The sequence below is a fragment of the Camelus bactrianus genome, chromosome 3, assembly GCF_048773025.1.
Source record: "Camelus bactrianus isolate YW-2024 breed Bactrian camel chromosome 3, ASM4877302v1, whole genome shotgun sequence".
In the NCBI taxonomy this organism is placed as follows: Eukaryota; Metazoa; Chordata; class Mammalia; order Artiodactyla; family Camelidae; genus Camelus; species Camelus bactrianus.
Window position 1 is genome coordinate 115784543 of NC_133541.1, and position 15499 is coordinate 115800041.

General features: G+C 37.2%; 1 protein-coding gene and 2 non-coding genes across 3 annotated transcripts; all 3 read right to left on the reverse strand.

The window, feature by feature from the left end:
* Nucleotides 1–1994: 1994 nt before the first annotated feature.
* Nucleotides 1995–14864, reverse strand: SLU7 (SLU7 homolog, splicing factor). Its single transcript, XM_010950301.3, has 16 exons — nt 14738–14864; nt 12976–13161; nt 11981–12134; nt 11555–11635; nt 11092–11256; nt 10268–10336; nt 7802–7849; nt 7339–7470; nt 7051–7148; nt 6832–6899; nt 6558–6697; nt 5562–5723; nt 3589–3693; nt 3411–3482; nt 3189–3296; nt 1995–2527 (listed from the first exon to the last, which is right to left on the reverse strand). The coding sequence occupies exons 2-16, from the start codon at nt 13143–13145 to the stop codon at nt 2348–2350; spliced, it is 1752 nt and encodes a 583-aa protein (XP_010948603.1). The 5' UTR covers nt 13146–13161; nt 14738–14864; the 3' UTR covers nt 1995–2347.
* On the reverse strand, nt 7620–7692 carry TRNAA-UGC (transfer RNA alanine (anticodon UGC)). Its single transcript has one exon. It is a non-coding gene; the product is annotated as a tRNA-Ala (tRNA).
* TRNAA-AGC (transfer RNA alanine (anticodon AGC)) lies at nt 13494–13566 on the reverse strand. Its single transcript has one exon. It is a non-coding gene; the product is annotated as a tRNA-Ala (tRNA).
* Nucleotides 14865–15499: the final 635 nt, after the last annotated feature.

Here is a 15499-nt window from a genome sequence, read left to right on the forward strand (position 1 = left end):
ATAACATTTTTTATTGTGTCAGGCTTTGCGCTTGGAGATTATAAAGCACCAATAATTAGCCATTTTCTATGTGGTATCAATGAGGAAGAAGAGAAGGAAGCTCTTTCTACTCCCAAATTGAACATTCAGGCAAATGGGACAAGCTGTAAATTCCATTAAGATACTGATGGTAGAGGATGAGCCTGTGTCTTCTTGCCTGTGCAGGTTGCCCCTCCCGCCTCATAAATTAGAGCATAGGGATGAATTTGATGATAATCATCATCCACCTTAAAGAAAAGATTTTTAATTTTATTTAAAATTCTTTTAAACAGACTCTTAGAGTAATAAATCCATAATAGAGAGATTTCAAAGAAAAGTCTCAAAGTATAAACTAGAAAACGCTAAGAAACTAACCTAAATACAGCCCTCTTTCCTACTGAGGGTATTTAATGAAATGACATTTTATTTTTTTAATTTTTTAAAATTAATTTTTTATTGACGTATAGTCAGTTACAATGTGTCAGTTTCTGGTGGACAGCACAATGTCCCAGTCACGCATATATATACATGAATTTGTTTTCATATTCTTTTTCATTAAAGGTTATTAGAAGATATTGAATATAGTTCCCTGTGCTATATAGAAGAAATTTGGTTCTTTAAATCTATTTTTATATAAGTGGTTAATATTTGCAAATCTCAAACTCCCAAATTTATCCCTTCCCAACCCTTTTCCCTCAGTAACCGTAAGATTATTTACCTTGTCTGCGAGTCTGTTTCTGTTTTGTAGATGACTTCATTAGTGTCCTCTTTTTTCTTTTTTTTTTTTTTTTAATATATTCCACATGTGAGTGACATATGGTATTTTTCTTTCTCTTTTTGGCTTACTTCATTTAGAATGACGATCTCCAGGTCCATCCATGTTGCTGCAAGTGGTATTATTTTATTTTATGGCTGTGTAGTAGTCCATTGTATAAATATACCACATCTTTTTGATCCAGTCATCTGTTGATGGATATTTAGGTTGCTTCCATGTCTTGGCTATTGTAAATAGTGCTGCTGCTAACATTGGGGTGCATGTATCTTTTCAAATTAGAGTTCCCTCCAGATATATGCCCAGGAGTGGGGTTGCTGGATCATATGGTTAAGTCTATTTTTAGTTTTTTGAGGCATCTCCATACTGTTTTCCATTATGGCTGCACCAAACTACATTCCCACCAGCAGTGTAGGAGGGTTCCCTTTTCTTCACAGCCTCTCTAGCATTTGTTGTTTGTGGATTTTTTAATGATGGCTATTCTGACTGGTGTAAGGTAGAAACTCACTGCAGTTTTGATTTGCATTTCTCTGATAATTAGCAATATTGAGCATTTTTTTCATGTGTCTTTTAGCTATTTGTATGTCTTCATTGGAGAATTGCTTGTCTAGGTCTTCTGCCCATTTTTTTATTAATAGAGTTTTTTTTTTTGTTTTGTTATTAAGTTGTATGAGCTGTTTATCTGGAAATTAAGCCTTTGTCAGTCTCATCATTTGCAATTATGTTCTCTCATTCCATAGGTTGTCATTTTGTTTTGCTTATGGTTTCCTTTGCTGTGCAAAAGCTTTTAAGTGTAATTACCTTTCATTAGTGTATTTTTGCTTTTATTTCTGTTGGCTGGGTGGACTGCCCTAGGAGAACACTGCCAAGATTTATGTCAGAGAATGTTTTGCCTGTTTCCTTCTAGGAGGTTTATAGTATCTTGTCTTATGTTTAAGTCTTTAAGCCATTTTGAGTTTATTTTTGTGTATGATGTGAAGGAGTGTTCTACCTTCATTGATTTATATGCTTCTGTCCAGTTTTCCCAACACCACTTGCTGAAGAGACTGTCTTTTCTCTATTGTATATTCTTGCCTCTATTTTCTTCCATTCAAAGGCTAATACATTTAGTTCTGAGTGTAAGATACTATGAAATATTTTAAAAATCAAAATTTTATAACCAAGTGGAAAACAGAATTAATACTACACAGATTGACAATGGATATAAAATTATTTATACATTCTACAGATTTATTTTCAGTAACCCAAAGCTCAAGACAGGATAATTAGCTTCAGATCAGAAAAATCTGAGAAGGCAAAAATGATTACCAAATAACTACAACTGTAATTACAAAATTAGAAATAAAATCTTAATGTGCACTTAATGTACATGGTTTTTTCTTCTTCTTTGTTTCTTCAGTGTGGAAAGGAATGAATTTACTACAAGACTTCTGGAAGCTTTCTTCAAGTCAGGGAGCAAGAAGAGCAGATACGGATTCTCCCATCTATAATCACTGGCAAGAATCTAAAAGAACGTATCAGCAGAGTCTATCGTGGGTGACCGTCTGTGACCAGCAACTACTGCCCAAGGAAGGAGGCCATGGGGTCATCCGGCCTCTGACGTTTCATTCTGTAGGCTTCCATCTCCTCTTCGGTGGGTTCCTGAGTTTCATAGATGCTATTGTAAGGCCGCTTCCTCTCGTCAAGCTGCATCATCTCCTTGACTTGATGAAGACGGGCCTCCTCTGCATTCAGTGCCTGTAGTGAGACGAAGGACATGAGTACCATGGCTCTACACCAGATCTCGTTTGTTCAAAGCACCAAGAGCAGTACCAGGAGACCCCACGGAATGTGGACGGCCACATCAAAACCTAGACTGCCTCAAAGAGCTTGGGCGTAAGCCCTTTTGCTGTCCAACTACAACCAATCACTGTTTGGCTCATATTTTCTATAGACACAAAACAATATATGACAATTCTATGACATTTTCAATGTTAAAGAAATTAAACAACAAAAATTGAATGAGGTTCATTTTACTGACAGAAGCTGGCAACTGATGCTTTTGGCAGAGACTGCAATTCTGACTTTGCTGATACTTACAAATACAGGCAAATACAAATTATTCTCTCTGGGCAACGTGCCAACACCTCTAAAATAACAGCTATACAAAACACTTTTCTTCTGTGCATCAGTAATATTTAACAAATAGTTCGAGAAGCAGGTAATACCGAGACACATAAAAATCTCCATTCATATTCTAGACTTGATAGGTGACCTGAGCAGATCCCCCAGACTCGGGGGTGGGGCTAATTTGCTCATTTTTAAAATGAACTTGGAAAGAGGATTAGATAATTTCCTAAGGTCCCTACAAATAAAAAAACACTGCAGTCACTTTTACTATTTTGCCTTCACAAAGTACCTTTTTCAATTTGTCATGTTTCTTCTCTTCATCATTACTCTCTGAACTGCTCTTTCGATGCTTCCTCTTCCTCTTCTTTTTCTTCTCTTTTAGTTTTTCCTGATGCATCTGACAGGGAGGATTGAAATATACTGTAATTAATGCAAAAATGAAGCTCTAGTGCACGTTTTACAGCCTTCCCGCCAAGACTTAAAACCTCAGGACAATCGATCGCGGACTTACCTCCATGAGGGTCTGAGGCTTTTTCACAGACTCTTCTCCAGTTGTATCATTTATAATACGTTCCTCTGAATTCTGTGGAAAAATATATGTGATCTGACTTGAGTGTCACAGAAAGTTAAAATGTGAAACGTAAAAAGGTATGTTTCATACAGAGTAAAAGTCGAGGACAATTACTTACAGCAGTCTCCTTCCCAGCTTCTCCGGTACAGTAGGAATACTTGAAGAAAGAGTGACAGCATTTGTATCCCCATCGGCCTTCTTTCCAGTAGGATCCCCAGATATGCTGCAGAGAGAGAAGGGAGTTCTTTAAAAGGGAGCCTGAAACTAGAGTCTCTCATATATTGTTGATAAAAGGAGGAAAATTATGGGGATTCTAGGGCTAGCTAACAGGGAGAGGGTGTGGTTACAATGGTCTTACATTCTCTTCCCCCAAAACTTAAAACACTTAGGATATCTGATTTCTCTTGAAAAATTTAGAAGGATGGGGAAACTCTGGCCCACATTCTCACTTGTCAGCAATTGGCTGTGGACGACCAGTGGGCCCTTACTAGACAGGGCTGTGTTCTCTAGTTTGTACAGTCTGCCTGGCTCACTTCATTCCTACACGATTACTGGCATGGCTCCTAAAGGCAGTTAGGTTTCTGACTCCTACTTAGCGAGACAGCTATGGTTTGGGTACTTCAAGAGTACAGCAAATTACATGCTTTATGATGTCATGCGATATGACGTACACTGCATCGCCCATGAAGTGTTCCTGTCCAAGTATTTAACTTCTATCTAACCAAGCCTTTAGATCTGAATTCCTGTTCACAGGGAATAGAGGAATAAGTTATACGCTATCACTAGGAACCAGTCAAATACAGAATACGAGACAGTTTCCAAGATAACTGGCATGATCTGTTAAATAGTCACTGTCATGAAAAAGGGGAAGATACATGCTAGAAAAAAGTGAGATAACAACCAAAATAAACTGTGACTGGATTCTCTCTCTCTGTCACACACATACACAACTACCTGCCCCCCTCTTCCCCAAACAAAAAAACCCAAACAGCTATTTAAAGGCATTTGAGGGCATATTTTGGAAAATGTGATTAAGGACTACAGATTAGGTGATACTGAGGCATTAATGTCAATTTTCTGCAGTGTGATAATGGTAATGTAGTTATATAGGAGAACATCTTATTTTTAGGATATGTAATATAGTATTTATGGGTGAAATGTCCTGATACCTGTAATTTCCAAATGTTTCAGTCAAAAAATATATATATAGTTACACACCTCCCCTGCCCAGACAAAGCATATATGGCAATCTGTAAAAAAAAAAAATCTGAATCTAGATGGGTGGGTATATGGGTAAATGTAATAGTATTCTTTCACATTTTGGGAAAATTTCGTAAAACAGCAACTGGTGCAGCCACTGCAGAAAACAATATGAAGGTTTCTCAAAAAGCTAACAATAGAACTACCATGTGACCCAGAAATTCCACTCCTGGATATATATCCCCAAAAAACTAAAACACTAATTTGAAAAAAATACATGCACCCCAATGTTCACAGCAGCATTACTTAACAACTGCCAAGATATGGAAAGCAACCTAAATGTCTATCGACAGATGAGTGGATAAAAAAGATGTGGTATTTATATACAATAGAATACTACTCAGCCATAAAAAAGAATGAAATTGCCATTTGCAGCAACATGGATGGACTTAAAAGGGCATTATGCTTAGTGAAATAAGTCAGAGAAAGACAAATACTATATGATATCACTTGTATGTGGAATCTAAAAAAAATACAACATAGTAGTGAATATAACAAAAAAGAAACATAGATATAGAGAACAAACTAGTGGTTATCAGTGGGGGTGGGGGAGGGGAAATAAAGGGGTGGAGGACTGGGAGGTATAAACTGTTGGGTGTAAAAGGCTATAAGGATGTATTGTACTACACAGGGAATGTAGCCAATATTTTGTAGTTACTGTAAATAGAGTGTAACATTTAAAAAGTGTATTAAAAAACATAAAACATGTAAAATCTAAAAAACAAAACAAAACAAAACATAACAATGATTTACTAATGAAACTGAAATAGAAACACAATTCAAAGCAAAATGCTAACAAAGACACAAAGGCGGTTCTGGTTCAGCATGTACCGTATGATTGTTGATCTTCACATCCTCCTCATACTTGGAGCAGGCGACAGCCCGCTCCTGTCCTTTGATGACTGTCCCATGTCTTGAGTACTCCACGTAGTCTTCAGTCTGAGCTAAAAGCAATTCAGCTGGAGGGGCATCCAGGTGTTCTTGGCCACCATACTAAAAGAACATTGAGCATTATTCAATACACTTTACAGAGATAAGCATTCAAATCTCTACTGAAGGGTTTATTTCCAATCAGAGAGATTAGAGGAATATTCTTCAGGGCTTTGTTGCACAAAACAGAGTAAGAAAAAAAACTGCCACCAAATTTCCTTAAGCAAATAAAAGGTATCTCAGTTGCTATTCATCTGCTGAGTGTGGTTGATTACAAAATGGCTATAAAATTCTTCTTATCCTGTGTGCACGCCTATTTGTCACAAGACGTAGCTGCTCCAGCCCCAACTGGGCCTGGCCCTGCTACTTGTTCTGGACCATGGAATACTGGCAAATATGATGTAAGCAAAGACCTGAAAAACAGCTGTGCACTGGGGCACGCTTTTTGTTGCTGGCCTCTGGCACCCTGAGAATGCCACGTAAAGAAGCTGGGCTAGCCTGTCACAGGACGAGAGCCCGCGGGGGCAGGGACGAGCTGCTCCCAGTGAGGCCTTCTCAGGACAGATGAGGTGTCTAGAAACCAGAGTGAGGCCATTCTAGATTATCTAGCTTCAGATGGGCAGGCCCAGATCAGGAGACCCAGCTGACATACAAAATAGTGAGAAATAAGAAATGTTTATTTTAAACCACGAAGTTGTGAGGCGGTTTGTTTTGCAGCAAAATCTCACTGATACAGCTACAGTGATACTGTGTAGCGATTAGGTCAATGGAAGGAAAGGGCTAATCCTGGTGGATTACAAGAGACTGTGTACTGTATTCCAAATGTAAATCAAATGCGTATTAACTGGTAATTTCTCTTTAAGGAAACTTTTTCCTTAGCAGTTTGGCCAAAATTACCTTTTCCAGGATGCTCTCTTTCTGCTGCTCTTTGAAGTCTTCTTTCTTGACCTTGAAGGACTTATACAGCAGCTCTAGTTTTGTTGGATCAGCTTGAAGATGCACTTCAGAGCCCTTGTCATAGGCTTCCCAGGCAAACACTGGAGTAATTAAAAATATCGTAATGAGTTGTCAGCTACTTTACTGCACGCTTCTTCAAAACAGGCTTTAAAAACTGCCCCCCAAGTTTCTTATGAGCTGATATAAGACACCTTGATGTAGAGGGGACACTCACACTGCGTCTGAGCCATTGAGATGGTATCACCTGTGTATCTGACAAAGTTATCCCCCGCGTAGCTCACTCTGTGAAGATAAATTAAAAACAAATTGTTTCAGAGATTTATGTCTTTTCTAACCCTACCACAGATGATGCTCATTTTCATTCAGATCACGTTAGATGAGTAAAAACTCCCCTCCTTCACCTTGAAATCTATACATTCAGCTGGATACTTACTCATCTGGATTCTTTCCTGCATTGGCATAGGGATTCTCTCTCATCGCTCTAGTTTTGGGATCATAGTAGGCAGAATTTGGATCTAAATTCCGCAAGTACTAGAAGGAAAAAAAAATGTTTTAAGACTGAGCTAATGTTTACTTCCATCAAAGAAGATTTCAGCAGCCTGACTGGCAGGAGTCAGCTAAATACGTGTAGCATGCCTGGGGTACAGCTGAAGAGAGAAAGCCCCAGAATGATACCTAACCTTGGAATGACTGGAAAGTACATTAAGTTGGCAAGGCTTACTTTTGCAATATCTTCTCGAATCCTGAGATTCCGGACAGTGATTCGTCTCTTGGAGTCAAAATTCTGTCCAGGCATGTCAATATCATCTGCGTATTTATCTTCATCCTCATCTTCACTATTATGATCTTTTTCCTAAAAGAGGAAGAGAGGGTAAAAAATTTGAAGAAAAAAAGAGCAGCATCCAGTTCTTGTTTTCCCTTTAACCAAATGCTTACTCATTGTGTTCTTTGTTTGTTTGGTTTGTTCATTTGAGGAGGTGGTAATTAGGTTTATTTATTTCATGGAGGTACTGGGGATTGAACCCAGGACCTCGTACATGCAAAGCACGTGCTCTACCACTGAGCCACACCCTCCCCCTCACTGTGTTCTTTAAACCTATTATTATTGTGAATTATATATTATTGTTAATATTAGCCATCAGAAATTTTAAAATTTAATAATTTAAAGGGCATAGATTTACTACCGTCTGAGAATTTGGTTCCTCTTCTCCCCACTGGTGTTTTGGAGAATTCTGCATCATGAAAGAAGGAAAAGCATCTGTAATTTTATTCCACTGAAACTACTGATTATTTAACACTTTAAAAACAGAGTTGAAATAAGTTAAACTTAACTGAACAAATTCTTTTATTTCTCATGTGTAGTGAGCATGTAAGTTTTGAATACAATTTTGTTATTGTGAATAGTTATTAGAGCGTCTACAAATCCAGGATTTTCATTGATAGAATTATAATCACAAGAAGGTAATTAAGGTGATCAATTCTTAAATATTCATTTCATATGTGTTCATCTTCAGATACAACATTTTCATTAAACTTCACTATCTTTCCATTAAGGCCAAAAAGGAAAGTTACGAGGATCATTACACTTTCAGGAATTTATCCTAAATCAGTAATATGTCTATTATATGAAGATATACGTACAAGAATCTACTTTATGATACAGATAACTGAGAAAAAAACAAATCAATGAGACAACTGGTTATATAAACTACTACACTCAATAAACAATGACCAACCATAAAAGTGATTCTCTCCAACGGGCAGAAAAATATGTATACTTTGCTTCTTTTTTTTCTTAAAAAAAAAGAGGGAAAGATGGGAATAAGATTACATATTTGTGTTTGTTTGTATTTACACAAACTCTGAAGGGATCTGCAAGAAAAAACGGTTATGGGGGGTGAGGTTTAGAAATAGAGTAGATGGAGGCAGGGGTGGGAGACTTTTCACTGCACATCTATCTTAAATTATTTTGACTGGTAAATTATGTGACTTTATATAAAAATGAATGATGTTATAGACCTACATTTAGAGATACAGAGAACAAGTCCTCATTGCACTACATATTGTTTAATTGAAAGAGCAGGTGATAAATGAATATGTAAAAGTGAATCCATTTAAAAAACGTATTATAAGCACACACACAGTACACGTGAGGGGGTGCCAGGACACCAAAAGACCTACTTCAAAATGCGAACAGTTAACACAGGGTATTTTTCTTCTTTATAATTTTCTCTCTTTGTTTCTATGTTACCTTCAAAATTAGAAATGTCTTCTTAAAAGTAATTTTTGGAGTTCTCACAAATTGCTAGTTCAACAAAGGACACTTATACTGCTATACAGACAGCTAATCTCTATAGTAGATATGACTCTACTATATGTAGTTAATCTTAATATCCAAATGGGCAAAATTCATCACTCCTTTACATACATTTAAGTAAACCTACTGGGGAATTAACTGTAATATATTTACAATAAACAATATGGCAAAAAAGAGAAACAGACCCTTTTCCTTTTTCCAGAATTGGTAATGTTTAATAACAATCACAAAATTAGCTACCAATGACCAAGTGATCACTTCTGTGATGTGCTAAGCCTTGGGGTGGGGGTGGTAGGTGTTCTTCTCTCTGCTTTAGAGATGATAAACTGAGGCTCAGAGAGGCAAAGTAATCTTTCCAGAACCATCTAGCTAGCCAGGGGCACAGCTGGATTTTAACATTATCTGTTAACTTGTGCTTTGAACCTGCTGGGTAGGCAGCCCCTATCACTGCTTACTTGGTGATTAACTGACCGACTTGGTGATTAACTCACTGAGTTCTGCTTGCTTTGCAATTATACTTGCTAAGAGCCCCCTTTAGAAATTTAAACTCCAAAATGTTTATTATTTACTTATGCTATGAATTTGTTAAAAAGAGACTTTCTTAACTCTAATAAGCATAATATATTTTAGCTAATAAGTTGACTAAAAAAAAAAACAAAGAAAAGAAACCTGTCTGCAATACATCTTTTTTTTTTTGTTTGAAAAATGTTTTTACCCAGCTATATAATTATTACATGTTCATTATGGAAAATGTAGGAAATACTAAATAAATAAATAAATAAATAAAAAGAAAAAAAATCACTAATTCTACATTGAATGAGAACTGGTATTTTGATTTTCTTCCCTGTATGGTCATACTGTGATATTATGTGTCATTAAAATATAGGTATTGTCCAGTGTTGTTACTAAGTCTTGATAAAAGCCATTTTAAAGGGTCTGCAACAGTCTATCAAGCAGACGAAGGACAGCTCACTTCACCAATTCCCTACTAAACCTTCAATTTCTTGCTATTGTAAAAAGTGCTGCAATGAACATCTTTGTGCAGCATGATTTTTCTGAATACTAACAAATTTTTAGGATGGATGGATCACCAATTTAATTCCAGAAAACGTATATAAATGTTTTTATGGCAATATTCTCTGCAAAATGATAGCATTAATTTATAGTCCCATGAACCCTTTGAGTGTCAATTTTACTCTTTCCCCTCAATAGAACTTCCGTCTCTCTAAAATCTTTTCTAACTGGAGAGATATAAAATGAATTTTTGTTTCACTGTTTAATTTTGTTTACTAAGAGTCTGAATTTTTAAAAAAATGATCATTTTATTACTTACAGCTTGTTCTACTAATTTTCCTGAAGCCAATTCTTCTTGGAGTTTCTGGGCTTTCAATGTTCGTTTTGCCTAAGAAAAAAAGAAGAAACATTTGAAATTTACTTACAATATTCAAAGGAACATTTAATTTTTACATACATAAAATGAACGTTTATTGTTTTCAGAAAAGGTCACTGGACAAAGTAATTTCTTATAGCTCTAGAACTCTGGCGCCTATAAAACAGGAGTTACTGACTCTTCCAGGCAGGCCCAGATTACCATAGATGATAAACATAAAATTCAGATTTTTATGTGAAATCCCATGGTCTTAAATATTAACTCTACTTTAAAAAAAGAGGCAGTGTTTTTAAAAACTAGGAGTGTGTAGATGAAATCATAACAGAAAAAACTGAGGTTAAATTAAAATAAAATTCCATCTTCTGAAACAAGTTACCTTATGCTCCCTTCTACCACCCTGAAATGCTATGAGACAGCCATAAACAGACCCACAGGGAAGACACAGTCTGGGGGCCAAGAGTTTATAACCCCAGAAAGCTGAAAGTTTTGGACACTAAACTGTTCTCATGCTTCCAATATTTTCTGCAACCTAAGTCAGGGAGTAAAGGACAATGTAAGAATGAAATAAAAAGAAATGAAATAAAAGAAATAAAAAGAATTGCCAGACAAGGCTAGCACACTATTTATTTCACTATCCAAGCAGGTTTACTACCACGACAATAATAAAAATGCCATCATTTTTATACTGCTTGAAGAGCTGCTGAATTAGAGATCCAGCAAAACGTACATTCTTTCAGGGTGGCAGGAAAGCAGCGAATGGTGCTCACCAGATCAACTTTGGCATATTCTTCTACAATTTTCATGTGTTCTTCTGGATTGTAGCCGTTCCACCGATCCCTCTTGCCATCGTAGTCAAACATCAGCTGAGGCTGCACGTGTTCATCTGGAGCTATATTAGTACCTGTAAATTTTGCTCCAACTCGCCGAGGCCTCTGGAAAACAAAGTAAGATTAAAAATCTTCCTAAGTACCTGTAGCCTAGAGGAAAATTTCATGTCCTCTTTACAGAGCGTGTGTGAACAGACCATGGGTGTGAATGGTTTACTCAATTATCAGTTAGTCTTCCAGCAAAAAATGTTCATGATGCTGAACTAATTTCACTCCCATTAATTTTTATTTCACTTGTACCTAAATTTAGGTAACTTCAGCAAAACAGAATTAAGCTCTCTGACTGGAACAAAGAAAGAGACTCTCTGACAACAGCTTCCAAAATTCTCAACACTGGACTTACCTCAAAGCATTCTTTCTTCTTGTGTGTCATGGCTCCACAGTTTTCACATGCTCCTTTGCGGTACTTAGTAGTTATGGAATTCTATAAACGGACAGAAAGAAAGCAAAGCAAATGTTTTATTTATCTGAATAAATTAGAAATAACTTCGGCTCTCATTACTGTATTGATTAGTGAAGTGATTCGTTAAGAGGAAAATCAGTTAGACTCTCTACACTTTTATAAATGAGAAAGTTTAAGGACTTCAGCAATATAAAATGTATAAAAGAAAAGACAGAAGCTAAAGTTGTACATGCTGTGAATTTTAATGCCAGATAAAAGGTCATGCAATCTGTTTCTACTTTACATAGTACCACATTAAAGGGGCTCCTATTAAGTTCTTAAAGTAAAATCCCCGTCTCCACACGCACAGGCAGGCTGCCCACACACCTCTCTGACACCCCGCTTGTACCATTCCCCAGATGTGCTGTATTGCTTCTGCTTCTCAGGCTGTGGTCTCTGGTGCTTTAAAGTAGGTCTTTTTGATGGATCAATATACCATGGCACTGAAGAAATATACTGAGGAATATGAGGATTGATGTCTCTGTAATAAAGTAAATTTTTTTTTACAGAATGAGGTTGAAAAACAATTGATATTACAATTACAAAGGTAGTCTATACAGAATCTAAGAACAGAGATACTAAAGTGGGGGAGGGGCAAAATATGCTTGCTGTCTCTACAATGTAATAAAAAAATAAAGAAAGTAATTTATATTAGAGTGAAAAAAAGTCTGACAAAAGAACTAAGAATAGTGACATAACTGAAGGGGGAGGAGAGATGAAGGAAGGCAGGGGTCTATGTTGGTGAGATTAATGGATGCTCAAGCTGCACAGCTGGGCCTCTGGATCTGTGGTTTGGAATCTGCAGATTCAACCACCAGTGGATTGCAGAGTGTTACATGTACTTTAAAAAAAAAATATGAGTATAAGGGGACCCACACAGTTCAAACCTGTATTGTTCAAGGGTCAACTATAGTCACTGTGTAGAGGAGGACACGAAGTGGGAAGAACTGAAAAGGACTGTAGCTATTCCTTACAAGCCCTTCATTATTATTTGATTTCTAAAGCTTATACACGGAGTGGGGAGCATATAGCTCAGTGGCAGAGCACTATGCTTAGCATGCACAAGGTCCTGGGTTCAATCCCCAGTACCTCTGTTAAAATAAACAAACAAACCTAATTACCTCCCCCCTCCAAAAACAAAAAGAAAGAAAGCAAGCTTATAGGTAGGAGTTTGATAAAATAAATAAAAACAAAAATGATGTGTGGTAAAGATGGCTTCTTTCAAATCATACCATAAAGCAAAGGATGAGAAATTGGTAAACTCAGTACACATGAATTTGAATTTTGAATGAACAGATCTTGCAAAAAATTAAAGTACTCACTTTCCTTCTTCATCGACTTCTGCAGGGGCATTACCCAGTTTTCGCTGTTCTTCTAGCTCCTTCTTCTTTCTCCAGTCCTCTCTCGTCATCTTCTTTGGTTCCTCCAAACTCATTTCTTTGGACCCCGACAGGGGGGCAGCGTTCACTGTATCCACAGCTGCGGCCGACATGGTTATGTGGCCTCCTCTATGAAAAGGAAGAAATATCTGTTAGTATAAACGAGGCCTTCACAGATTCACGAGGGAAACTATCAAAAGTACACCCTAATAACACATTATACAGAATGTTTCATACATTCTTATTCTTTCATAGTATCTGCAAGGGGAAGGTCTCTTACCCCTCCACAAAAGTCTCTGAACTGCTCCAGTTTTTCTCTCAACTCTAATTTACAAATGGAGAGAGACATACACATGTATTTAATTTATTGGGTTTTTTTTTGGTTATTGTTGTTGTCATTTGTTTGTTTTTGTTTTGGGGGGGGAGGTAAGTTGGTTTGTTTATTTACTAATTTATTTTAATGGAGGTACTGGGGATTGAACCCAGGACCTTGTGCATGCTAAGCACACACTCTACCACTGAGCTATACCCTCCCACTCCATATACATGTATGTAAAATTTCGTAAGACTCCCTGTCATATAGATTTCCCAATTCCTCTCTTTTTATGTGTGTCTAAACTTTTTTTTTTTTTAACCACACTCACCCTTAATGAGTACATAGGGTCTTATCTCTGTTCCTCTTAAAGGCTGAATGTTTTAGGATTATCTGTATTCATTATATCTATTTCCTCATCTTTACCTCCTTCCTCAATCACTCTGATTTAGTTTCCATTCCCCACCAGTCCAAAGATACGACTGAGCTATCAATGTACTAGGTTCTCTGGACATTTTTCTGTTCTGTTCTACTTAAATGTCTCAGAGAAACCTGAACTCAACAAATCTTAATTCAAATTCATGATCTCCTCTATGAAATCTTCCACTGTTCCCTCTCTTGATGAAAGACACTACTTTCCACCCCTTTATGTAAGTGGTCCAGCTGACTTGCACATCTATTTCATCACTAAGTATTGTTATTTTCACCTTCTGAATATCAAAACTTCTACTCTCAATAACCTTAATGCTATTACTTTTTTCCTACCAGTCTCTTCTGATTCCCTCCAATCAGATAACCACGCTGCAGTGTTAAAACACAAATCTGAAAATATGTTCCACTACCCAAGTTTAAAACCCTCCAATGCAGCAAGCACTGTCCAAGAAAAATATAACGCCAGCCCCATATGTCATTTTAAATATTCTGTACTCTTACGAAGAAAATAAAAAGAAACAGGTAAAAATTACTTTTGCAATATTTAACCCAATTATAGCCAACATATTATCATTTCAATACAAGAAAAAATAAACAGTCTTTAAAATCCGATATGGAATTTACATGTATTCAGACTAGCCAACATTTCCAGTGCTTAAGAACCACAAGCAGCTAATAGCTACTATACTGGACAGTCAGCGCCAACGGCATTTTACTATTCTCACTTTAAAAACCACCAGAGACACAGTCCTGGTCTGACTGGACACAAGCACCACGTCTGAGGCCTAGGACGGCGTCTTCCTTCTCGGTCCCCGGTGCCCGTTCCCCGTTCCCTTCTCAGCCTGGCGTTGATTAACGCCGTGAGGATTATCTGTAATAATTAGGAGCCGCTGGCCCACTTCCTGGGGTTCTCCACTGTCACCGTCTTCCCCTCCCCAAGTTGTCACAATATTTCCTTACCAAGTCCAGCCGCTGCTGACCCCCAGACAGCCAGATGAATCCAACCAGCAATGTTTACTTCCTGACTTTCCTCCTTTTCCCGGCAGACACTGCGGCACATGCGCACTAGGAACACCTCGGGTTTCAGGCTAGTTACGACGCTAGTCTCGCGAGATCTCGAGCTGCGCCTATTTCTCTGCTTCGGGTCCGCAGAGTGGATTAGGTTTGAGCATCTTGTTTTCCGGTCTGTAAGTTTCAACTGTTGTTCCTTAAACAAAACAAACAAAAATTTAGTACCGAAAACAGGTAACAGTTTAAGCTTAGTTAGAGCGCTACGAAATGAATGGGGAAATGCGTGAAGTTAAAAAAGCAATTAAAATTAATATTAATTAGTAGCCAGATAGTGTAACACCCTGGGGACGTGGCAAATAGAAAGTGTCTTTCTGTCCTCGAATTTACATCATACAGAGTGAGAGAGACACTAAGTTATTCAAACAGATTATAACTCTAGAAAGTCGCTATGAAGGGAATACCAGATGCTAGGAGAAAGTAAGGTCCTATTCAGTAATTGTGATACCTCGCCTCAAAGTGGTATTATATTTTACATTAAGAGGAAAAAAATACTATAAAACGATTTCCACTGTGGGAAAAAAATAATACCCATGACATCTCAACCTTCCTTTAAAGTATAATATGAAATAAAATCCTGGAAAATAACTAGTAATTTTGGAGCAGAGTTTTCCGTTTTGTGTGTGTGTGTGTGTGTGTGTGTGTGCGTGCGCT

Excerpts from the sequence above, each read along its gene's own strand:
- SLU7 (XM_010950301.3), bottom strand. The coding sequence starts at position 13,145 with ATGTCGGCCGCAGCTGTGGATACAGTGAACGCTGCCCCCCTGTCGGGG. Across the intron at positions 12,135-12,975 it reads GAAGTCGATGAAGAAGGAAA|AGACATCAATCCTCATATTC; the intron begins GTGAGTACTTTA and ends ACTTTATTACAG. Across the intron at positions 11,257-11,554 it reads AGAAGAAAGAATGCTTTGAG|AGGCCTCGGCGAGTTGGAGC; the intron begins GTAAGTCCAGTG and ends TTTGTTTTCCAG.